Below are 25,299 nucleotides of genomic sequence, written 5' to 3'. Positions count from 1 at the left end.
GGGCTAAAGTCTAACCGGCTGTCACATGGAAGATGGATCAAGCTTGTTTTTCTACTGCTCTGGATGACAGGCCCTGAATCAATGGCTTCAAGAAAGGAAATTCCTCCTAAACACTGAGGTCACCAGCTTCTGGTGACGCCCTCACTGTGAGGAGTGAAGTTACAGGGAACCAGGCGGAGGGCCTTCTTGGTGGTGGCGCCCTCCCTGTGGAACACCCTCCCATCAGATGTCAAGGAGATAAAGAACTACACAGCTTTTAGAAGACATCTGAAGGCAGCCCTGGATTGCGAAGTATTTAACGTTTGGTGTTAAATTGTGTTTTCATATGTGTTGAAAGATGCCCAGAGTGGCAACCCAGCCAGATGGGTGGGGTAAAAATAATAAAATAATGATTATGATCCACCATAGCTACCTGGCGCCTCCATGCTCAGTTCATGTGAACATCAGTTGTGGCAGACAAACAACACAAAAGCACTGCTGCCTTCACATCTTTATAAGCATCCTACCTGGCTAGTCAACATTGGAAAAAGACTAATGTAATAGGTATGAGTTACTCGTGCGTAAACTGGTGCCTTTCTCGGTTAATTTGCCTTGTTAAACCTTTCTGACTGCACAGCCCCTTCTCATGGTGGCTGCCTCAGTCACTGGCAGAATCCGTCAGTGGGCGTTTCTTGAACCTCTTCCAGCATAAAAGTTGTTTGACACCCAGTCTCCTCCTCCTCTCACTGCGCGGGAGTCTTCTGCGCAGGGAAGGCGTGGGTAGCGGAGGACCTGGGTTCTCCTCACTGATGTCCAGTGAAGAGTCCTGGAGCCCTCTCTCCACTTCCCCCGTCTGCCCCCCTTTATCCCTGGTGTTGCACTGATTGGCTCCCCCCTCTACTGAGCTGTTTCTCCCCCTGCTGCTGGGTCCTTCGCCAGCATCATCTGGGAGCCTCCCCTTCGCCTCTCGCTCCGATGTCAGTTCCCTGACAACTAAGATGGACCTTTGGACTGATCTAGCAGGGCTCTTTTTATATTCTCATGTTACGATACAATACTCATCATTGTCATTGTCCCATACAGAACAACGAAATTGAAAAAAAATCTACATGACATTAAAAAACCAACAAGCCTGCTATCCCAGCTATCCCAACCTGGTTAGCCCCCTAAAACTCTGATACCCCATTTTTAAATACAATATACTCCCATAGAGACTCCTTACACTGCATTTAAAATCAAAATCACATTTCGATAGAAACTGTTTCTCAGGCGGCTAGTCCTAGTCTTCCAGAAGGCAGAAGCTGAAAGAGATCGTTTCCGGGGTGCACACTATCCTGCACTATCTCTGCAGCTTTCTTATGTCACCTGGAAGCATAGATTTGATCCAAGGTGGGAAGAGTGCACCCAATTATTCTCTCCGCAGTCTTTACAACCTAGGACAATGTCCCATGAAACCTGGGGCATTTATGCATGTGTGCCTTCAAACGGCAGTAGCATATTCCCGCTTCTTCCCCTTCTGTACTTTTCCATGTCTGCTTCAGAAGGGAATAAACAACTGCTGCTCTTCTTTGCTTTGCTTTCAGACTAAGAGGAAAATACCGTGTTTACTCTCCGTTCTCAGTACTGAGCAAAGGACAAAGCTGCCTAACTCAGCTGTTTCAGCCCAGGACAACTGAAGTGGCTGCCCTCTGTTCCAAAAGCACTCTCTTTTGGAAGAAGCCCTGGTGGCAAAATGTAGGTTCTACAGTGACAAGGACAGCTCCAGAGAAAAAAGCCAGCAGTAAATCGGCAATTAGGTGACAATGCACACAGCACTTCAGTAAGCAATGGTCACAAAAAGCGTGTGTTTAGTATCATAGCTAGTGCCAGTAAATATTCCCCTACATCTGAAGAACACTGTGCACCAAAAAAATCCCTATAGCCAGGGCATTTATAGCCTGTTGTGACAAACTACAGTTGGAGACAAATGATGATGATGATGTTTCCCCCCAGAGAGCGGAAGTATATTCCTTGTGGTGTGTACACTGGTTGAACTGCTCCTGAGAAAAAGGGGCTAAGCGGCTTTTTGCACAGTTCTAAAGACGGGCAGGGACGCGGGTGGCGCTGTGGGTTAAACCACAGAACCTAGGACTTGCCGATCAGAAGGTCGGCGGTTCGAATCCCCACGATGGGGTGAGCTCCCGTTGCTCGGTCCCTGCTCCTGCCAACCTAGCAGTTAGAAAGCACGAAGTGCAAGTAGATAAATAGGTACCACTCTGGCGGGAAGGTAAACAGTGTTTCCGTGTGCTGCTCTGGTTCTCCAGAAGTGGCTTGGTCATGCTGGCCACATGACCCGGAAGCTGTACGCCGGCTCCCTCGGCCAATAAAGCGAGATGAGCACCGCAACCCCAGAGTCGGTTACGACTGGACCTAATGGTCAGGGGTCCCTTTACCTTTACCTTTACAGATGGGCAAAGGGGGGGGGGTACAATAAAGGAGATTCCGACGAAACTTTCTGACAATGGAATGGTCTCCCCCTCAGGAGCTGGTGGACTCTCCTTCCTTGGAGGTTTTTAAGCAGAGGTTGGATGGTCATCTGTCATGGATGCTTGAGTTGAGATTCCTGCATTGGACTAGATAACTCTTGGGCTCCCTTCCAACTCTTAGGTTCCACCCAAATACCACACTGGTGGCAAGGAACAGTCCCAACCCTGCTCTCAGCAGGATTGAACCTGGCACCATCCCCTGACATTGCCCAGTGATGATAGACAGGCAAGCCTGGTTTGGGATAAAATGGCCTTGTAGGTCCAATGGGACCCTATGATGGGCTAAGACACAACTGAGAAGAATCCTGTGGTCACAAGGCATACTTTTGGAAGAAGAAGAAGAAGAAGAAGAAGAAGAAGAAGAAGAAGAAGAAATACGCTCCTTTTGATACGGGAACTGACCTCCAATTTCTGGTTCAAACTGCTCAGCTGAAATGGGGCTTCTTGATTTTCTGTACATTTCTCCAAGCTGTGAGCTTTTTTTTGTTTTAATTGGTGCAGCTGTAGCTTTTCGTAGCTTTGTGTCAGCTTGGCAAACTGGAAGAGGAATGAACGTCACAAACGCCTTATTTTTTTTGCCTTGGTTTTGGAGGTGTAATTGGCAAAGGCAGTTAAGCTTAAATGATCTAATCAGCCATCTAATCTGGGTTGCTGGGTTTTTTTTTATTAAAAAAAGTACAGTTAACTTGCGTGCATTCAAGTACAGCAACTTAACGTGCATTTAACTGGTGCACATTCAGCTTTATGCACTTGGCAAATTAAAGTAAATAGGGAGGCAGAAAGGAAGGGGGCAACCAGGAAGAAAGCCTTTGGCAATCCCACCCCCCCCCATTGAACCCAATACATTTCGACTATACTATACTTGATTTTGGCTTTATGTGCTATCCCAGGAATGCAATCCCAGCCGAAATTGAGAGCCACCTGTACCAGCTATTACAACTAAACAGTTAAGGGTGAACAAGCCAGTGCTTTCATACAACCTGTGATGTTAAATAACTGCACTTTTAAACACAGATTGCCTGGATATTTGCTTTATACTACCATGTAGAGTAGAGCTTTCCAAAATCTGCGTCACGACACGTTAGTGCATTGGCTGCAGTGTGTAGGTGTGTTGTGTGTTCCAGAGCTGGAAAGGGGGTAGTTCAACCTGTAGCTTGCTAGTAAAACTGATTTACTGCGTCGTGAAACAATGCATGTCTAAAAAGCGTGTGCCCAACATGATAAGTTTGGAAAGCTCTGATGTACAGGGATGTCTTGCCTGGTGTTTGTGGGAAGTGCTTTGCATCAGTTTAGCGCCATCTTGTGTTGGTGCTTTAATGGTTCTTCAGAGTTAGACAGCGGGGTTAACTAGCTTGATCCTGATCTAAAAAAAATAAAAATCACCTTTGTTATAAGTTTTAAGCCTGACACTTGGGTGGGGTGGGGGCTGCACTAAGCTGGATAAATGTGTCACTTGTTTAAAACTCCACTAGGGTTGGTGAAAGTAACAGGAGAACCCAGACAGTGTGCTTATATGCACATATATACACACATCCTCTCTAGCTGTGTATATCCTGTGTTTGCACACATGAGGGGATGGGAAGGCTTATCATCCCCTGGGCTCTGGCGGGTTTGGCTAGAATGAACTGGACCCTCAGGGCGAAAAAGATCAGCCACCACCTGACTCAGTACATCACAGTATAGGCAGTCATTGAGCTAGTTACAAAGCAGCCTGCAGTCTACTAAACCTAGCTTGAAATATTACAAACTATAAAATAGGAATGAGATTTCCCCTTCCTTACTTGATTCTTCAGGGCTTGAAGCTGCGTGTCATAGTTCTGAGCCATCTCGTATTTTGTCTTTTGCAAACTGTCCAGTTTCTGCCTCAGTAGCCCAACCTGTATTTGAAGTGGACATGATACTGGGCATCAAAAGAGTTCCAAAAGCCAAAGGCATTTTTAAAAGCATAAAGATATCACTGCTAAAAAATTAACAAACAGCATGCTATTAACATAAAATGCAAGTTACACGCACCACATAATACCCATTCCACATTTGTAAGACCTTGATATTTCAGTGCACACCTGCCCTTGGGAACTCCCTGTATATTAATATCAGGCAGTAGCCTTTGCTGTACGCTTTTCAGCACTGCGGCAGGGTGAGTTCCCGTTGCTCGGTCCCTGCTCCTGCCAACCTAGCAGTTTGAAAGCACATCAAAGTGCAAGTAGATCAATAGGTGCCGCTCCAGCGGGAAGGTAAATGGCGTTTCCGTGCGCTGCTCTGGTTCGCCAGAAGCGGCTTAGTCATGCTGGCCACATGACCCGGAAGCTGTAAGCCGGCTCCCTTGGCCAGTAAAGCGAGATGAGTACCGCAACCCCAGAGTCGGCCACGACTGGACCTAATGGTCAAGGGTCCCTTTACCTTTTCAGCACCTGCTAAAAACATTTTTGTTTTGGCAAGCCTACCCAGATGCATGTTCTGATCCATTTTTGTTGGACTGCGAGAATTTTACGTCAATTTGATCATAAAGGGAGATCTATGAATCTTCTGAAAAGTTTCACTTCCCCCCTACAAACCTTTTGCATTTGATTAAATCTCAAGTCGTTACATTTCATGTTCTGAAGCTGCCTGACCACAGCCTAAGAGACTAAATCAAAATAAGTGGTTTTGAAGTCTGTGTCTGAAAGGCACACAGTGGTAGATTGAGACCATATAAAACTGCAGCTGAGATTATCCTAATCTAAGAGGGTTCTCACAATCTAGTAAATGTATCTTATTTCTTCTCTTTATGAGGCTACAAAAATGCTACTAATTTTGCTTGTAATGAAAACAGGATCTTGGGGCAAGGGGATTTTCGTCAGGGTTATGTCAGAGCACGAAGGGTTAAGCTCCCCCTCTCCATCCTATTGGCCCTGATCCTGCCTGCCTCTCCAGAGGCTGCTATTTGCAACTATAAAAACATTCATGCAATTGTTTGGCCTTAAAGAGTGCCTATGAAGTTCTGAACTAGTAGACATGAATGAAGTGCATGTCAAATCCTTGGGTATCACATGGGTACACATAGCACAATTCAAAAGCCATGCCGTAAATAGCTGTGCACTCCAAAACAATATATTTTGTTAGGAGTAGGGATAAGCCACCCCTCCTAATTTGGAACACTCTGCTGCTGCTGCTGCCTTTAAATGGAGCCTTTCCCAGATTTGCAAGGACGGCAATGGACATTTCAGCTGGAGATGGCTCCATTTTGATCAGGAGACAGGAGCCCTCCAAGCCAACAGAATGAATCTTCCATGTGATGCTGGATTTTCTGCAGAGCATCACCAGGAAAATACGAGTGCATCTTCAAAGAGAAATTTAAAGGCAATGGGCACCTTTGCTGCTCAGGTGCTGTCCAGGTATGTTGAGTTCTCAAAAGAAATGGGATAAGTATGGGGGAAAGGCAGGAGAACGATTTGATGATAGGCACCCCATACAAAGAACAAACAATGGGTGGCAAATGAACAAAATTCTAGAACAAATACCTAGTGTAGCAGCATACTTACTTACTCTGAACCAAGCTTAGAAAGGAAGCAATTGCTCCTTCTGGATTTCATACAAAGAGTACTGATTAATACATCTGAAGGCGAGGTGAGTGAGAGGAGAAACTGGTGAAAAAGCTTCCCCAATACATCTAATGCATTATTGCAATGGTTAGATATAAATGTGGGCTTAATTGTTTTGTAAAACTTTACGGCTGGGGCAGATCTCGGCTTGATTTCAGGTCCAAGGTAGGTAGTTTTTCACAGTTTATTATAAATTGGGTGACTTGTCCAAGATGGTGGGTCATAGCGGGGTAGCTGCAAAGAGAAGGTCTGTGTGTTGCAAATGCCCATAGCCATTGCTTTTTTGGTAAAAAAATAAAGTTAAATAAAATGAGGTGCTGGTATCTAGCGGGCAGCAAAATAATGAGACAATGGTACTCTGTGCCAGTGAGTAAAAGGGTAAAGGGACCCCTGACCATTAGGTCCAGTTGTGGCCGACTCTGGGGTTGCGGTGCTCATCTCGCTTTATTGGCCGAGGGAGCCGGCGTACAGCTTCCGGGTCTTGTGGCCAGCATGACTAAGCCGCTTCTGGCGAACAAGAGCAGAACACGGAAACGCTGTTTACCTTCCCTCCGGAGCGGTACCTATTAATCTACTTACACTTTGACGTGCTTTTGAACTGCCCACCCTGTCGTGGGGATTCGAACCGCCGACCTTCTGATCGGCATGTCCTAGGCTCTGTGGTTTAACCCACAGCACCACCCGAGTCCCATGTGCCAGTGAGTACCACCCCCCAAAAAAGCACTGCTGCCAGGGTTTCAGTTGATCTTGGTGCACTTTGCAAACAGACACACTGCACTCCCTGGCAGGATTCCATTCTGCAAGGACTAGACCATCTGTGTCAGGATAGAGGGCAAGTTTTGCCCTCACCACAACAGTCTGCTGCGTTCCCCCCGTCCTGGGTTCCTGGTCATACCTGAGTGGCAAAATGTTGGGATATTGGACATATAATACATAATGCAAACACATGTACCGTATGTTACATCTAGACACCTAATTCCTCCCAGCCAAATCTACACGCAGTGAACAGATCTTAGGCATATTACTCTTTCAGATATGGATTTTGCAAGTTAGGGAATCCAGAGCTTCAAACCAGTGTCCTATATCCCAGCCGAGCCATTACATTCTACACATATACCCAAGACAGTGCAAAAGAGTCAGAAACTCGATTCTGATCTCACCGTGCACAGAAGGTCCGGGGTGAGGGGAATTATGTGTACTCAATTGTTCACGGCTGGGTACAGGATTAGAGCTGTTGATAAGTGCACTGAACATGTATTTCAATAAAGCGAGCAATTCAGTAGTACCTCCGGGTCAATGCTTCATTCACAAAACAGTAGGCATTCCATACCTCTAGACCTTTCTGATCCAACCTGCTTTGGGCACTTGCCAATTCTTGATCCCGGACAGTCATTCGCGCTTCTAAAGCCTGCAATTTCTTTTCCCATTCTCGTTTCTTGTTGTTTACCATGATATCAATCTGATGCATTAATTCCTGAAGCTCAACATTGCAAGGGACGGATCTAAAAAAAGAAAAAGAGGTCTTTTTAAAATGATCAGATTGAAATATTATTCTTCAGGCTATTTTTTCCCTCCAGTGAGCTCATATTGAACTTGAGAATAACCAAATGGCTTATTTTAATGTTTTTTTTCCCTTAGACAATGTTTCTTTGGTCCAGTTTGGATGTAACACTAAACCGTGATTTGTTTAGCTAAACTACAGGTGATATCCTACTAAGTTTTACTCCTAGTAAAACCCATTAAAATTAATGAACACAACTAAGATAGGTGCATTCATTTTGACAGACCGACCCTAAGTAAAACTTAAGTTGAATACCACCCTATGGTTTGGTTGTATATTGGAACCTAGGCCCCCTCACAAGCTATGGTTTGTTGGAGGCTGTAAAACCAGGATCTTAGATTTGAAGTTGTTTTATGAATCCTGGCTTGCTCTAACTGTGGCCTATCATTTACATCAACACTTGGATGATGGACTCAAGGGCATCCTGATCAAATTTGCAGATGACACCAAACTGGGAGGGGTGGCTAACACCCCAGAGGACAGGATCACACTTCAAAACAACCTTGGCAGATTAGAGAACTGGGCCAAAACAAACAAGATGAACTTTAACAGGGAGAAATGTAAAGTATTGCACTTGGGCAAAAAAAATGAGAGGCACAAATACAAGATGGGTGACACCTGGCTTGAGAGCAGTACATGAGAAAAGGATCTAGGAGTCTTGGTTGACCACAAACTTGACATGAGCCAACAGTGTGATGCAGCAGCTAAAAAAGCCAATGCAATTCTGGGCTGCATCAATAGGAGTATAGTATCTAGATCAAGGGAAGTAATAGTGCCACTGTATTCTGCTCTGGTCAGACCACACCTGGAGTACTGTGTCCAGTTCTGGGCACCACAGTTCAAGAAGGACACTGACAAACTGGAACGTGTCCAGAGGAGGGCAACCAAAATGGTCAAAGGCCTGGAAACGATGCCTTATGAGGAACGGCTAAGGGAGCTGTGCATGTTTACCCTGGAGAAGAGGAGGTTAAGGGGTGATATGATAGCCATGTTTAAATATATAAAAGGATGTCATATAGAGGAGGGAGAAAGGTTGTTTTCTGCTGCTCCAGAGAAGCGGACGCGGAGCAATAGATCCAAACTACAAGAAAGAAGATTCCACCTAGACATTAGGAAGAACTTCCTGACAGTAAGAGCTGTTCGACAGTGGAATTTGCTGCCAAGGAGTGTGGTGGAGTCTCCTACTTTGGAGGTCTTTAAGCAGAGGCTTGACAACCATATGTCAGGAGTGCTCTGATGGTGTTTCCTGCTTGGCAGGGGGTTGGACTCGATGGCCCTTGTGGTCTCTTCCAACTCTATGATTCTATGATCCTGGTGCAAACGCAATGTATTACGGTGCCTCATCCTAGCTACCCACCTGGTGAGAAACATAAAGAGCAGCAGCTCAAAAATGAACCTGCCCATGTGGCCCTATAAAATAAACACCCTGTCCCGCCACACACTGGTTGGGCTACAGACTCCTTTCGCTCCATTCTTCTTGCTGGCAAGACTCTCTGCATCGCCAAGACAGCTTGGCAGAAGAGGGAATATGTCAGAGGTGTGCAGGGATTGTTTTCATAAGGGAACAATTAGGGCCAGAGGGCCGGCTTGTGAGGGCGATTGGGGGCCTAATATCCCATGCGTAAGCATTTTGCCTCCCTCTCTAAACGGGGTATAAGCTCCCTGGGGTTTGGGAAGGAGGTGCCAGGGCTCTGATTGAAACTGAAACAAATTGAAATTGAAATACTTTATTGTCACTTGTATACAGTGAGTTTACTCGAGCACTCCCCACTCAGCTCTCTTAATCTTAATTCCCCTCGTTTACTGACGCACACCCACCAAACCCGAAAGTCAGTTGCCCTGTTGTTATCTTTTCATTCAGCAGCCTAACAGCCCACGGATAGAAGCTGTTCTTTACCCTGTTGGTTTGACTAATCGTGCTTCTATATCTTCTGCCTGAGGGCAGGAGATCAAGAAAGTGCCGGCCAGGGTGTGAATCATCCCTGAGAATTTTCCTCACTCTCCTGAGGCAACCTTCTTCCGCTATTTCCTCCAGAGGATTCACAGGACAGCCCATAATATCTTGTGCTGTATTCACCACCCTCTGTAGGCACTTCCTATCAGATGATGTCAAACCAGCGTACCACACCGTGATGCAGTATGAAAGGACACTTTCTATTGTTGACCAGTAGAAGGAGATCATCAAATGTTGATTGACACCGTTCTTTCGCAATACTCTGAGGAGATGGAGTCTCTGTTGGGCTTTCTTAACCACTTGGGTTGTATATATTTTCCAAGTAAGGTCTTCACTGATAGGATGCTGGAGCTTGCCTGCCTATTTCCTAAAGCCAGGTGGTCTTTGGGAAGGCACCTGGACCCCTTTGGAGCATCACACCTCCCTCCCTAAGCCAGGCAGAAGTTCCCCAGGCTTTGGGAAGCAGGCACTCTAATTTACCCCTATTTAAGGAACTTGCCTAGTCCCCCTAGTCCACTGACTGTGTGCCACTGGTATATGTGGAACTTCTATGCCACCCCTACAGTGGTTAGAAAGGAAATTCCTATTAAGTGGTTATTAGGTGCCATATGGTGAGCGAGGTTTCATCTGGCCCTGTAAACGCTCCAGGTGTGTCCCCCCAAAAATTGTCTTTAGAAAAGAGACACATGTGGTCAGTTTGCCTGAACAGATTCACTTCTGCCTGCAACCCGCCTTGTGTTTTGATGGGGCCTCCAGATCAACAGCCCTCACATCATCTGCCTGGGAACGCTGCAATTAAGAGCAGAGCTAAACAGGGCTGCAGGCCCCGGTGCCAAATCTCCTTGGCATCCTCTCTGTCAGGGATCCTGAACTGTGCTTTCAGCAGCCACAGCGGGGCTCTGTTTGCTCACCAGGCCAGACAGCAAGCTGTGTGCAGACAAGACCTGCTGTGGAAATGTGGCAGCACAAAATGGAAGGAATTAAAGCAGCTGAGTATGCTAGGATAGAGGGGAGAGAAGAAGCAGCCCTGCTAGGAGGAAATGCAATTTGCTAAAACTATGCTGTCGAATCTACAGTTGCTTTCATATCCCTGTGGAGTAGCTTTCTCACAAAGGAAACTGCTCCGGAGGCCAGGAATGAAGGTGGCCGTGGATTGCTGCAGGAAATTGCCATATTACTGACATAATTCCTGCCTTTTCACCCGTATTCCTTCAGCTTTTATATGTGAGCAATGGGTTCTTGTGAGTGACAGCAGGTTAGGGAGGGATGGGCAACTTTGCCCTTTGTTGTGATGCTGAAGCCTCTGGCAGTGATTGAACTACAATGCCTTAAGGTTAAAGAGGGGCAGAAAGGGGTCTGCGTGTCCTTACTGGTTGAGCTGCTCAGGTTTTACAAAGGAATAGGAGCAGGGCAGGCAGAAGAGCCACAGGGAAAGTAGTGACAGGAGGAGAGGCTTAGGGAGGGAGGATGCAGTAGGGAGGCAAAGTGAGGCTGGATAGGCCAGGGAAGGAGACCATTAAGAGGGAGTGGTCCAGTGAAATGAGAGGAGGAAATACAGGGAGAAAAGTTATTTTTAATTTATTTTTTTTAAAAAAAGAAGTAATATCTTCTATTCTGTGGTCTCCTCTGTCGCACAGCCTTCCTCTGGGCCCCGGCCTGCTTTCTTGGAGCACTAGCCGCTGTGGAGTAGGCTCTGGTTGGGCCTGGGTTCGGCCACATGTCCTTGCCCTCCCGGTACTCTCCTACCTCTCCGCAGCGACAGCAGCAGCAGCAGTGGCGGGGCAAGGTCGGGGCTCCCCTCTTTTTTCTCCTTCCTCTTCCTCTCTCTTCCTTCTCCTTCTCCTCTCCTCCTTCTTCTTACATCGGCTCTGGGATTTTTACTGGCCCCAGAGCGCCGCTGGGCAGTCGGCCGGGTGACCGGGCGCTCTCGCTCCCAGCTCAATTTGGGTCGCGGGGTGGGTGGGTGTCAGCGGTTCCCCCAGTTGACGTGGCGGGCGTCCCCGGTTCCCCCCGGGCAGTGGCAGCGGCAACGACAGTCACAGCAGCCTGGAACCAGCTTGGTAGCATAGTTGGTTCTGGCTGGCTTCAGGAGCTGCTCGCTGCCGTACCACCCGCCATTTTGACTCACCAGAAGTCCCCGTATGATGTGTCTTGTGCTGTTAAACCAATCACGCAACATTCATTCCCTACTAATAAATCTACAACACTTAAAATATAAATCCGGGGACATTAAATGAAATGCGGGGACGGATTTTGTCCGGGGACAGATTTGTAAATCCGGGGACTGTCCCTGGGAAACGGGGACATCTGGTAACCATAGGCACCTACAGTTTAAAAGATATTTGGTAGCAGGTGATGTGAAAGATCTCTGCATGAGACCTGGAGAGTTGCTAAAAACAACCAAACCAAACCAACAAACAAAGACGCTAATCTGTCAGTGTAAGCCATAAGGAAGTACTGACATTCAAAGAAAAAGGTGTATGTTGGAAGTGTGATGAAAATGAGGGATCTATTTTCACATGTGGTGGCCCTGTAAAAAAATTAAGGATTATTGGGAAACTATATATAATGAATTAAAAAGGATACTTAAAAAAAAGCTTTCCCCCCAAACCCCTAAGATTTTCCTCAGCCTAGAGCAATTAGATATATTTTAGTTTAGGTAATCTATGTAATAGGCTTATGTTAGAAAATGAATATGGATTTTGAATTTGATGTTTGTAAATGTTTTTGTTTCGAAATATTTTTTAAAAGGAGGGGAAACACCCCCCCCCCTGAGATTTTCCTCTTGGGGATGGTAACAATGTAGACCCCCCTCAAAAAAAACAAAAGGGTTTATTACTATATGCCGCCACCGCAGCTAGAACTTATTGGCACAAAGGTGGAGAACAAGTATAGTACCTGCTAAGGAAGAATGGCAGTGTAAAATGTTCAAATATGCTGAACTGGCTGGTCTGGCGAACAGGGTAAGTGAAAACGAAGATAAGGAACGTAAGGAGGAATGGATAATGTTTATTGAATATTTTAAGAACCAGTATAAACAAATACACAGCTTAGCAGGTCTCAAGGAAATCCAGCAGAGTTGAAATAGATAAAAGAGCTTTTAATAGACAACAAATTACAGTATTTTTTGCTCTATAAGACGCACCAGACCACAAGACGCACCTAGTTTTTGGAAGAGGAAAACAAGAAAAAAAATATTCTGAATCTCAGAAGCCAGAACAGCAAGAGGGATCACTGCACAGCGAAAGCAGCAATCCCTCTTCTGTTCTGGCTTCTGGGATAGCTGCACAGCCTGCATTCGCTCCATAAGACGCACACACATTTCCCCTTACTTTTTAGGAGGGAAAAAGTGAGTCTTATAGAGCAAAAAATACGGTAGATGGTTAAAAAGATGTGGATTACGCATAGTAGCAGAAAAGCAAAGGAACCAGGAAAAGGGTGGAAGTGAAGTCATATGGTATATGTATATATGTATTTGGTACGAAGTTGTAGGTAGGACAGGGGGAGGGGGGAAGGAAGGGGGTTAAAGATGCTCTCTGTTCCTGTTTTTGAAAATGCAAACAGAAAACCAAATGAAAGGAGAGAGAGGAAGTATCGACAGTCAAGTCTGTGATGTTCATAGCAGCCAGAAAGTTTGTTGTGCTGCTGACAGGCATATTTAATAATAATAATAATAATAATAATAATAATAATAATAATAATAATAATAATAATTTTTAGTTATACCCCGCCCTCCCCAGCCAAGGCCGGGCTCAGAGCGGCTTACAAGCAATATTTAATATTTAATATTTGCATTTAATCTTCACTTGCATGAACAATGAAACAGTGCTACTATGCCAGGAAAGAATCTTTATATTTGTTCCTTTGAACAATGATGATTAGATGGTTTGTTAATTTCCCCACCAAAGTAACTAGTTTGCTCCAGGTTTTTGTGGGCACTTGGGCAACAAAGTATCTTTGGTCCCCTAAAACATCACGTTTTTGCCACCTCTGCTTCCTCCTCGACAAACTCCCCACCCTCCTCATCTAACAGCCTGCTTCCAACCATTGTCCTAGATGGAGAGAGAGAATGAGTTTTGCATGATCAGAAACTGCAAAGGTCATAAATGATGTTTTCACATGTTGATTTGCAAATAACCAGCCCAATCTTTGACTCTGGGCAGTTAATTGTATTGAATCACTATAAAACTGCAATCCCACAAACACCTACATCAGACTAAGTCTCAGCAGGATAATTTTGCAATCAAAACGTCAAAAAGATAAAGGTAGAATCTAGACACATATAAAAAACGTTGTGAAGATGCTTTTTTTTACAAAAAAAAGGTTTGAAAAAATATATTGAATTTGCCATAGGTCACCATCGCCATCTAGTGTCACATTTGTAGAATGCACTTTACAACACACTTAAAACATTTTAATTGTGTATAGCTGAGCCCAAAGAAATCTCAAGCAGGTTGATGACATCACTTCTGCAGAAAAAGATTTTTTTTTTTAAAAAAAGTGTCCTCTTCATGATACAGTAATCTTATTCTGTTTATATAAGGCTTCCGAACAACTCTAATTAGGTAATGATTTTAAAAAAGCTTTCCCAACAATAGTCTTTCGACAGGGGTGAGTTTTACAGTGCAGTTTCCAGATCGTAACATTTTCTAATTGGAAAGGTTATGCACTCTGAAGGTTTTAAACAAAAGATGCCACTACTGCTTTGACCAGGCCTGAAAAGTAATTTCAATAAGAAATGTAGGTCAATTAGGGGTGCACTCTTCATTAAAAGCAATAAGCCGCATTACCGCTTCATGGTTTGCTTAATATACAAAATAGTAAACTCATCAATGACAAGCATCACGGTATGGCTAAGAACAGATTTATTACATTTTACCACAAATGATTAAGTGATGTCTGTTTTTAACTTTTTAATGTGGTTTTCATTGTACTGTTTTATTGTTATAAACTGCTTTGATTTTTTTAAGTGACATAGTGGTAAATAAATATTTTTATAAACAAACAAACAAGGTGGCCACTCCTGCTCAATATAGTTGCTGCTGAGCAGTCTAGGCCTAGTGTTTATGAGATAAGCAGTAATGAAGAATCAAAAGACCACAGAACTTTGAAATCTTTAAGTGTAAGGTTTTAAGTTCTACATCATATTGAGCGTACAGAAATAAATAAGCAAAGATAAACCAGGAATGACCAGGAAATTATTATGTGTCAACCTACCTAGTCATCATTTGTTCCTGAAGTGCTTCTATTTTCTTCTCCATTTTAGCATTTCTCCAATCTATTAAGAATATTTTGGGGGTGGGTGGGTTAATATTTCCCCCCTTAATTATTCATTTGCATAGAAGACTCATAGTTAAAAGGAGAGACTTGAGAAACAGCAGTAACAAAGTACAAGAGTCTTACTCTCAGGGTTGCGGGTTTGAGTCCTGTGTCAAACATAAAATTCCTACATTGGGGGACTAGATGACGCTCATGGTTTGTTCCAACTCTACAGTTCTATGATTCCAAGTGAAAACATGTCAGGTCAGTGGGGTGGGAATAGGGCTGTTTGCTGTGGCTTAACTGTTAAGCTGACATCAATGTGCACGTAATATGCGGTCTTCAACTGATGGGACTATTAATCTGCTTTGGAAATATCTTGACATTAAAGGGTGGGGCATAGCTTCATTAAATCAATAAAACATCCAGCCCAGTGGTGGATTTGTGCCTGATCAGAAACTGACGGGTCGAGGGAAGCAGGGAGAGATAAAATTCTCATCACTTTGCAGAATGAGCTCACTATGTGGCATCATAGACTCTTAGAGGTGGAAGCGCACCCAGGAATGCAGGAATCTCAATGAAAGCATCCATGATTACCTGTTTTCAAACGGTGAAAAAAGGATCCCCTCAGGAGATCTGTGTGAGTCTCTGATAGTCTTTTGGAATCCTCAAATCTGGTGATTTCATTAGCAAAAGCTATACAGTCGTACCTTGGAAGTTGAACGGAATCCATTCCAGAAGTCCATTTGACTTCCAAAACATTTGGAAACCAAAACTCCTGCAGCTCCTGCAGCCAACCGGAAGCCCCGTTGGACGTTCAGCTTCCAAAATTTTTTTGAAAACCAGAACACTCACTTCCGGGTTTCGGTCGTTCAGGAGCCAAAACGTACGAGTACCAAGGTGTTGAACAACCAAGGCAGGCTATGTGAGATGGCTTTTTGGAGGCTGCAATTTTACATATACTCTTAACTGGAAATATATCCTGTAGAATCCGCTGGAACCTATTTGTGTTCTGAGTTAAACAGGTGCAGAATTGAGCTGCCAAGCAGCATGTCACTGGGGTATACTAATGAGACAATAATTAGCATTTATAGTGGGGGTGGAGGCTGAGAGAGAAAACAGATTGGTCTAAGGCTACCTAGCGAGTCAGAAGAGCCAAAGCTCAATGGAGCGCGTTAAATGCAGAAGGTCCTGGGTTCAATTTCTGCTCTCTCCAGGGAGGGTTGGCGGGAGAAACCCTGTTTGAAACCCTCAAGAGAAGTTCCCAGTAGACCATACTATGCTAGATGGACCCATTGACTTGGTACAAGGCAGCTTTCTGTGAACATTGAGGGGCATACCTTGTCCTGGAGTTTATAGGACTTGGGGAGCATACACAGAGGGGATTCCTCAGTTCAGACTCGGTCATGGAGGCAAACCTGTGACTTTCCAAATGTTAAATTACAACTCCCACCGGCCCCAGATGGCTAATGGTCGCAGATTAAGGGAGCTGGAATCCAATGTAAGAACATAAAATGAACCGGCTGGATCAGGCCAATGGCCCAGCCAGTCCAGTATCCTGTTCTCACAGTGGCTGACTAGAGGAAAGGAAACCTGGAAGCAGGATGATGAGAAGAGAACAGCACTCTGACGCAACGAAACTGCTAGCACATTTGCAAAGCTAAGCAGGGTCCTGTATGTTTTCCAACTGGATGGGAGACTGCGTGTTGAGATCCCTGCCTTCCACAGGGTTTGACTAGATGACATTTGGGTATCCTGCCAACTCTCCCACTCTGATTCTATGGTTCCCTGCAACAGATACTAGCATTATGTGGAGTGCCACAGACAACCCTCCCTGCTCTCAACAGTCTGCCATTGAAAACGTGGGAAAGGATGGAATGGTTCCTCTGAGCATATGCAGAGGGGCCTTTTTTTCCAAACTCCATACTCCATCCTGGAGCAAGTGGGAAAGGAAGAGATAAAAACAAAAACAAAACCAGCCTCTGAGCATGCACAGAACAGCTTTGTCCATCTTCTCTCAGCATGCCACCAAGGTGCAGGTGTGGGAATGTGAGGCAGAGGGGAAGTGCCTCTGAGCATATGCAGAAAGGCTTTCTCCAGCCTCTGCTGGTACTCCGCCTTGGGGAAGGAGAAGCAGAGAAAATGCCTCTGAGCATGCACAGAACAGATTTCTCCAGGCTCTCTCAGCACTCTGCCCTGGAGCTGTGTGGGAAAGGGAGGGAGGAAGGGTGCCTCTGAACATACACAGAGGGCTCTCTCTAGGGGTCTTGAGCATAGCTAGAGAGGCTTCCTCCAGACAGTCAATAGCTCTGGAGCACGCAGAAACCGGGCCTCTGAGCATGCACAGAGAGCCTTTCTCCAGAGGGAGACTCCCTGCCTGCAGAGCTCTCAGAATGGGTGGGTGGGTGGGTGCCCGCTTACCTTGCCCCTTCCCCCGCTGCTGCTGCTGCTGCTGCGAGCCGCGGCTGCCCTCGCTCTGGCGGGGAAGGAGCCCGTCCGCCCCGCCGCCCTCCTGCCCTCCCGCCGCGGCTGCCGCCTCGCGCAGGCCCCGCCCCCTCCGCCCGGGCGGCAGTTGCGGGGAGGGCCCGGCGGGCTTCTCCCGTTGCCGGGGCAACGGGGCGGCCTAGGGAAGAGGCTCCGCGGGCGGAGGGAGGGAGCAGGCCTGGGGAATCCCCCGACGGAGGGGCGGGGCCAGAGCGGAGGGGGCGGGGCCAGAATCAGAGGAAGGGGCGCCCTTCTCCCGTTTGCCTGTGTGCCAAATATGCACTGCAACAAAATAGGCTTTGGTAGCTCTCTCACTGCGGATAGTGACAGCAGTCACGAAATTCAAAGGCGCCTGCTTCTTGGGAGAGAAGCAATGACAAACCTAGACAGCATCTTAAAAAGCAGAGACATCACCTTGCCAACAAAGGTCCGTACAGTGGTACCTCGGGTTAAATACACTTCAGGTTACATACGCTTCAGGTTACAGACTCCACTAACTCAGAAATAGTACCTTGGGTTAAGAACTTTGCTTCAGGATGAGAACATAAATTATCCTCTGGTGGTGCAGCAGCAGCGGGAGGCCTCATTAGCTAAAGTGGGGCTTCAGGTTAAGAACAGTTTCAGGTTAAGAACGGACCTCCAGAACGAATTAAGTTCTTAACCCGAGGTACCACTGTATAGTTAAAGCTATGGTTTTCCCAGTAGTGATGTATGGAAGTGAGAGCTGGACCATAAAGAAGGCTGATCGCTGAAGAATTAATGCTTTTGAATTATGGTGCTGCTCTTGAGAGTCCCATGGACTGCAAGAAGATCAAACCTACCCATTCTGAAGGAAATCAGCCCTGAGTGCTCACTGGAAGGACAGATCCTGAAGCTGAGGCTCCAATACTTTGGCCACCTCATGAGAAGAGAAGACTCCCTGGAAAAGACCCTGATGTTGGGAAAGATGGAGGGCACAAGGAGACGGGGACGACAGAGGACGAGATGCTTGGACAGTGCTATCAAAGCAACCAGCATGAGTTTGACCAAACTGTGGGAGGCAGTGGGAGACAGGAGTGCCTGGCATGCTCTGGTCCATGGGGTCACAAAGAGTCTGACACGACTAAATGACTAAACAACAACAAAAAACTCTCTCTAAGCAACCTCCTTCCTTCCTTTTGATCTGCTCAGCTATCTGCGTTTTAGATTTTAAAAAGCAAGTTCCCGTTTGCGAAGGAGTTAAGTGTTTTCCTACTTGGTTTTCTGCATGTGCTTAGTCAGTGGAGACTGAATCCCAGGGTCATACGTTCGAGCCCCACATTGGGCAAAAGGGTTCCTGTGTTGCTTGGGGTTGGGCTGGATGACCCCTGGGGTCCCTTCCAACTCTACCATACTCTCCAACATTTCTCTGATGAAAATAGGGATGTCCCATTCCCCAATTTTACTATTTATATCCCACACATCTTATTGGGTTGCCCCCAACCACTGTGGGCAGCTTCCAATATAGGGTTGCCATATTTCAAAAAGTAAAATTCCTGACACCCACAAAGTTGTAGAGTTTTTTTTGGAGAAACCGAACCCAAAAAATAGTGCTTTTAAGCTTTTTCCGATGCTTTTTTCCATCACGTTACCATCCACCCATGCATTCCTTACATATGGCAAGCCTATATAAAGATATAATAAAACATTAAACATTTTTTTAAAACTTCCCTTTACATGATTGCCTTCAGACAGCTCTGAGGTTGGATAACTCCATACCCTCCAACATTTCTCCAGTAAAAATGGGGACAATCCAGAGATCAAATCAGAAACTGGGTGGCTTCTCTAAATCAGGGACCTCCCTGGAAAATATGGACAATTCGTGGGTCTGCTGTACGATTCTATGATTCACATCCCCTACAGGACCAGTATAATTTCTTCTTTTTATTCACTCAAGGTTATAACAACAACAAAATATAAAAACAGAATTGCATATCCTCCAGTAGCTCCCCATTTATTTGTTCTTTCATTAAGTTTCTATACAGTGGTACGTCAGGTTACATACGCTTCAGGTTACATACGCTTCAGGTTACATACACTTCAGGTTACATACGCTTCAGGTTACAGACTCCGCTAACCCAGAAATATTACCTTGGGTTAAGAATTTTGCTTCAGGATGAGAACAGAAATCGTGCTCCGGCGGCGCGGCGGCAGCAGGAGGCCCCATTAGCTAAAGTGGTGCTTCAGGTTAAGAAGAGTTTCAGGTTAAGAACGGACCTCTGGAATGAATTAAGTACTTAACCTGAGGTACCACTGTACTGTACTCCATCCAAGGATCACAGGGAAACTTGCAATATAAAAACACATAGCATAGTAACACATGAAAACAATAACACTCGCCCCACAGTATCCTTACATCAGTAGCCAATCAGTCGTACCTAATGGGCTATGCCAATTAGTTGTCCTTGCTCCTTATTCTATTCTATTGCATTTATATCTTGCCTTTCCTCCAAGGAAGCACAATGTGGGTCTTCTCTGCCCGGCCATCTTTTCTCTTCACAACAGCCTTGTGAGACAGCATAGGCTGAGAGCAACTGGCTCTTATTCAGTCTGACCCAAGGTGAAGCAAAGTTTCAAAAGGCAGGGGCAGCACTGATTCTGTACACACTTTACCTGTCTATGCAGGAGAAGGACTGCTATTCTATGCATGCTTACTTGGGAGTATTGCCCTTTTAACTCAGCTGGACATTCATAGGCTGGTGTTGCTCGTAGATTTATGGAGTTGGGATGGACCCAAGGGTCATCTAGTCCAACCCACTGCAACGCAGGAATCTCAGCACAAGCATCCACGAGAGATGGCCATCCAACCTCTGCTTAAAACACTCCAAAGAAGGAGAGTCCACCACTTCTCCTGGGAGTCCACTGTTGAACAGCTCTTACAGTCAGAAAGTTCTTCCTGATGTTGAGTCAGAATTTCCTTTCTTCTAAGAAAGTTCTTCCTGATGTTGAGTCAGAATCGCCTTTCAATAAAGCGATCTTTATCTCAAGCATTCCAGACTGCCAGAACCCTAGGGTACCCTAATTATTTAGCAACTGACAAAGATTAGTTTTATCTCATTGCACTGAGGTCTTTAAAGGGAAGCAGGGCTGATAGCAGCAAAGGGAGATGAGCTCAAGACTGGGGACTCGGTTTCTCTTTGTTTTGTTTCCAAAGTGACATCATGCTGCTTTCTTGTCTGTTGCTATTTCGGTGAAAACTGCAAATCTCTGATAAAAGATCCCATCTGTTCCAGGTCTATGAAGGAGAGCGGGGGAAATCTTGGACAGCTTTTAAAGTGATCTTATTCCCCTCCAACAAACTTCAGGTTTTCCCCTAAGTTTGCCACCTGCTTTCCCCCCTGTAGCCACCACATTCCTCCAGCTCAGGACAGGGCAACAGAAGAGGGAGGTGAGCATATAGAGAAATAAGGGGACAGGAGAAGGATTAAGCATCCCTCCAGCAGCAGCAGCAGCACCCCTACCACCCAGGGCCACTTTTTAGACTGTGTCAAATTCAGGTCTTTGTCAAATATCACGGCCCCATCTGCACTGTAGATTTAAAGCAGTATCACACCACTTTAAAAAAGCCCCCCCAAGAATCTTGGGAACTGTAGCTTGTTATTTGCTTATTTGCTCTCAGCAAGCTATGTAAGGACATAAGAAGACCTCTCACGCTATTGCCTCTGATTGTGGAGGCAGAGCATAGCCACTGATAGTAGCCATGAATAGAGTTACCCCCAATGGATTTTTCCAGTCATCTTTTAAAGCCATCCAAGCATTGCAGGGGGCTAAACTAGATGACTCGTAGGGTCCCTTCAAATCCCCCCGGTTTACTATCCCTAGTACTTCAAGACTCCCATAAAAGTGCCTGGCTTAAAATCGTCTATGAAAAACTTCACTCTTGTGGCCTATCCCCACAACACCTACTCACTATGGGCCTCACTAAAGCAAACAGTCTAATTGGTCAACGTCTAAAAGATATCAAGCATCAGAACAACCTGGCCACTATAAGGAAATTCTGCCCTTGGTATGTCCAGTTTCCACCTCTCCATTTTGATTCTCTGGCTCCATATCTGCACAAGCTTATTATCCCAAAATACAGACGTGCTTTTACACTTGCAAGCTGGATGCTTTGCCATCTGCGGTACTTGAGGGTCGATTCTAAAAGATCCCGCCTGAGAAACGTCTTTGCCCCTGTGGAGACGGTAGCACCGAAACAGCGGCACACGTCCTCCTGTCCTGTAGTCTCTACAAAGACCTGGGGAACGAGATCATCACCCCACTCATACTAACCATCCCAGGGCGCTCAACCACTGCCACAATGTCCTTTCTTCTATCAGATCAAAATGAGCAGATAACAGCAAAGATTGCTAGGTTCATAGCAGGGGCAATCAGAATAAGGGCCACTAACTGACTGCTGGTTCAGGACTTTAAATTGTGCTTTTAGATCAAATTTCCTTTTCTGTGTATACTGTAGTTTTATCTCTTTCTCACTTGGGATCCCTTACAACTCTACAATTCGATGATTCTAAGTTGGCTGGCCATCACTGGCTCCAGTGGGAGGAAGTTCCATAGTTTAACTAGGCCCTGTCCTGAATCTTCCAACATTCAGCTTCACTGGATGGGTTCTAGAGCTATGAGAGAGGGAGAGAAACAATTTTTTCTGTATACTTTTTTCCATATGATGATGATTTTATAAACTTATTTTATGTTACCTTTTCTCCAAACTAAAAGATCTCAAATGCTCCTAGAAGTACAGTAGTACCTCGGGTTAAGAACTTAATTCGTTCTGGAGGTCCGTTCTTAACCTGAAACTGTTCTTGACCTGAAGCACCACTTTAGATAATGGGGCCTCCTGCTGCTGCCACACCACCGGATTACAATTTCTGTTCTCATCCTGAAGCAAAGTTCTTAACCCAAGGTACTATTTCTGAGTTAGCACAGTCTGTAACCTGAAGCGTATGTAACCTGAAGCATATGTAACCTGAAGCGTATGTAACCTGAGGTACGACAGTATAGTGTCTAGATCAAAGGAAGTAATTGTTGTTGTTGTTTAGTCGTGTCCGACTCTTCGTGACCCCATGGACCAGAGCATGCCAGGCACTCCTGTCTTCCACTGCCTCCCACAGTTTGGTCAAACTCATGCTGGTAGCTTCGAGAACACTGTCCAACCATCTTGTCCTCTGTCGTCCCCTTCTTCTTGTGCCCTCAATCTTTCCCAATATCAGGGTCTTTTCCAGGGAGTCTTCTCTTCTCATGAGGTGACCAAAGTACTGGAGCCTCAGCTTCAGGATCTGTCCTTCCAGTGAGCACTCAGGGCTGATTTCCTTCAGAATGGATAGGTTTGATCTTCTTGCAGTCCATGGGACTCTCAAGAGTCTCCTCCAGCACCATAATTCAAAAGCATCAATTCTTCGGAAGTAATAGTAGTGCTCTATTCAGTCAGATCCCACCTGGAGTCCTATGTCCAGTTCTGGGCACCACAATTTAAGAAGGCTGTTGACAAGCTGGAAGGTGTGCTGAGGAGAGCAACCAAGGTGATCAAGGGTCTGGAAAGCAAGCCTGATGAGGAACGCTCGAAGGAGCTGGGTATGTTTAGCCTGGAAAAGAGGAGACTGATAGGAGATAGGATAGTTACCTTCAAATATCTAAAGGGCTTCCACGTGGAAGATGGAACAAGCTTGTTTTCTCCTGCTCTGGAGGGTAGGACTCAAGCCAATGGCTTCAAGTTACAAGAAAGGTGTTCGGCAGTGAAATGGACACTCTTGGGAAGTTGTGGTGGACTCTCGTTCCTTGGAGGTTTTTAAGCTGAAGTTGGGTGGCCATCTGTCATGGATGCTTTAGTTGGGACTCCTGCATTGCAGGGGGTTGGACTAGATTACCCTCAGGGTCCCCTTTCAACACTATGATCCTATGAATGTTCTCCAATAGATCAAGAGCAGCCCCAGAAAAGATGTGGGTGGGGGATTAAAGAAATATATCACCAGAAAATTATTTTTGACTCAGTTTGTCAGGGAACAGCTGCTCACTGCCCCCATGTGGCAAACTCTACAATTCTATTATTATTGTCCCACTGCTATTTTTGTAAAACAACAACAAAACAACAACAACAACCACAACCACAACTTATTTGTACCCCGCCCCTCTGGCTGGGTTTCCCCAGCTACTCTGGGTGGCTTCCAACAAAGATTAAAAATACATTAAAATGTCACACATTAAAAACTTCCCTGAACTTCAGATGTCTTCTAAATGTCAGGTAGTTGTTTATCTTCTTGACATCTGAAGAAAAGATGGGTCCAAGCTGCTTGGTTTTGTATGTGTTCATCTCTTTTTCTCATTATGTCACATATACATACCATTCCCCCCCCCCCGTGATATGGAAACATAAATTTTATGGGCTGCGTGTGTTTAAACCCTGTATTATTATTCCCATTCTACTCTCTCCATTTTCAAACGGCAGTTGAAATTGCCACCTAAATATGTTCTTAAGCTGCTCAGAGGCCTTTGAAAATAGTGACCCAGAGGTTGAATACCATCAGCAACCAGGAATACATTGCCTTTTCATTACAAGAAGCATTTATGAAAGCAGACGAGGGAAGCAGAACCGGAGATCAGCAAGGAGGCTCTGTGATCTGCGAATAATAACACTCTTTTGTCCACCAGAGTTTGAAAAATCTTCAGCGGTGCCCCAGATCTTATGCTCTGGGTACAGAGTTAAAAATAAAGACGCTTCTGGGTGAGTCGAATAGCCATGCCTTGTTCACACACATTTTATGAGGGATCCAAATGACCTCTCTTTCCTTGAGTAATCAGCCTCTTTTCTCAACAACCACCCCCTGTTTTCGCCCACCACAGAAAAATGCAACATTTTTAAGAAAGGAGCAGATCTATAGTAGAATCTCCACAGGTGATTCCTGTTTTTCTTTTTCTTTTTAAAAGTCTCCTCCTGCTGGTTTCAATCCAATTAATTGCTTCCTCTTTCCACAACTGCTACACTTTTCCCCCTTCTAATTTGCTGTTTCCTGATGAGTGTTTTTTAAATTATTCTGGCTGAAAAGAGGGAAGGGCAGATTTTGAAATTTTTAAAAGTACAGAAAACCAGGGCTGGCCCATAGAATCATATAATCATAGAATTGTAGAGTTGGAAGGGACCTCCAAGGGCACAGCTGTCAATGTTTTCCCTTTTTTAAGGGAAATTCCCTTATTCTGAATAGGATTCCTCACAAGAAAAGGGAAAAGTTGACAGCTATGTCCAAGGGTCATCTACTCCAACCCCCTGCATTGCAGAAATCTCAGCTAAAGCATCCATGACAGAGGGCCAGTCAACTTCTGCTTAAAAATCTCCAAGGAAGGAGAGTCCACCATATTTCGAGGGAGTCTGTCAAATGAAAAGTTACATAGAATATGGAACAATCCACTGTTCAATCAACTGGTAAGATCAAAATGTTAGTATAAAAAACCAGGCACTCAGCTACATTAGTAAAAAAACCCAGCATTTTGAATGTGTTATAAACATGCAACACTAGATGGCGTTTGCAATTTTCCATAGTGTCTTTTTCTTTTGTTATAAAGATTTAATTTCTGACTTTTTTATAGTGGGTTTCCCCCCTGTGTGTAGATCCATCCCAGGACAGTTACAAAACTAATTTTATAGCTGCTTTCCGAACCTGGCTGGATATGACTCTTCTTAAACACTAACTGCCTAACTGTCCTGAACCCCTGTCATACCTGGTGGCAAGTCAGTATGTCAAGTCCAAAGTTCAAAGGCCGGGGGTCAATCCACGCCAGCAAAGTCCAGAGGTCAGCTCTAAGACCCATGCCGAAAGCCAACGCTCCTCCATGAGACATCCTTGTCTGCTTCTCCCGCTACAAAAAGAAAGACAAAGAATGGAACAACCTCAGAAACTCAACCAACCTCCGATATGGGAAAAAAACCAACCCCAATTCTGGCCTTTCAGG

The 25,299-nt window shown here is 45.2% G+C and overlaps 1 protein-coding gene and 1 long non-coding RNA gene across 6 annotated transcripts in view; one reads left to right on the top strand and one right to left on the bottom strand.

Annotated features, from left to right (window-relative positions):
* Positions 1–17,396, bottom strand: part of DEUP1 (deuterosome assembly protein 1) — a 67,522-nt gene extending 50,126 nt beyond the window's left edge. For all 5 annotated transcript variants that reach the window (XM_082219299.1, XM_082219301.1, XM_082219300.1 and 2 more), the window contains exons 1-5: positions 17,281–17,396; positions 14,818–14,878; positions 7,416–7,587; positions 4,286–4,381; positions 2,907–3,041 (exon numbers count right to left, since the gene is read on the bottom strand). In XM_082219299.1, coding sequence (XP_082075425.1) covers positions 2,907–3,041; positions 4,286–4,381; positions 7,416–7,587; positions 14,818–14,861 — 447 coding nt within the window. In that variant the 5' untranslated portion in view covers positions 14,862–14,878; positions 17,281–17,396. The remainder of the gene's footprint in view (positions 1–2,906; positions 3,042–4,285; positions 4,382–7,415; positions 7,588–14,817; positions 14,879–17,280) is intronic.
* LOC309530683 overlaps positions 1–25,014 on the top strand; it is a 112,079-nt gene extending 87,065 nt beyond the window's left edge. Inside the window, exon 3 of the long non-coding RNA XR_014218844.1 lies at positions 24,734–25,014. This is a non-coding gene — a long non-coding RNA (uncharacterized lncRNA). The remainder of the gene's footprint in view (positions 1–24,733) is intronic.
* The last annotated feature ends 285 nt before the right edge of the window (positions 25,015–25,299 follow it).

The sequence above is a fragment of the Podarcis vaucheri genome (genome assembly GCF_965113315.1).
Source record: "Podarcis vaucheri genome assembly, chromosome: 4".
Classification (NCBI taxonomy): Eukaryota; Metazoa; Chordata; class Lepidosauria; order Squamata; family Lacertidae; genus Podarcis; species Podarcis vaucheri.
Note: the sequence above shows the minus strand (reverse complement) of the source record. Positions and strands in the feature narration are given on the sequence as shown.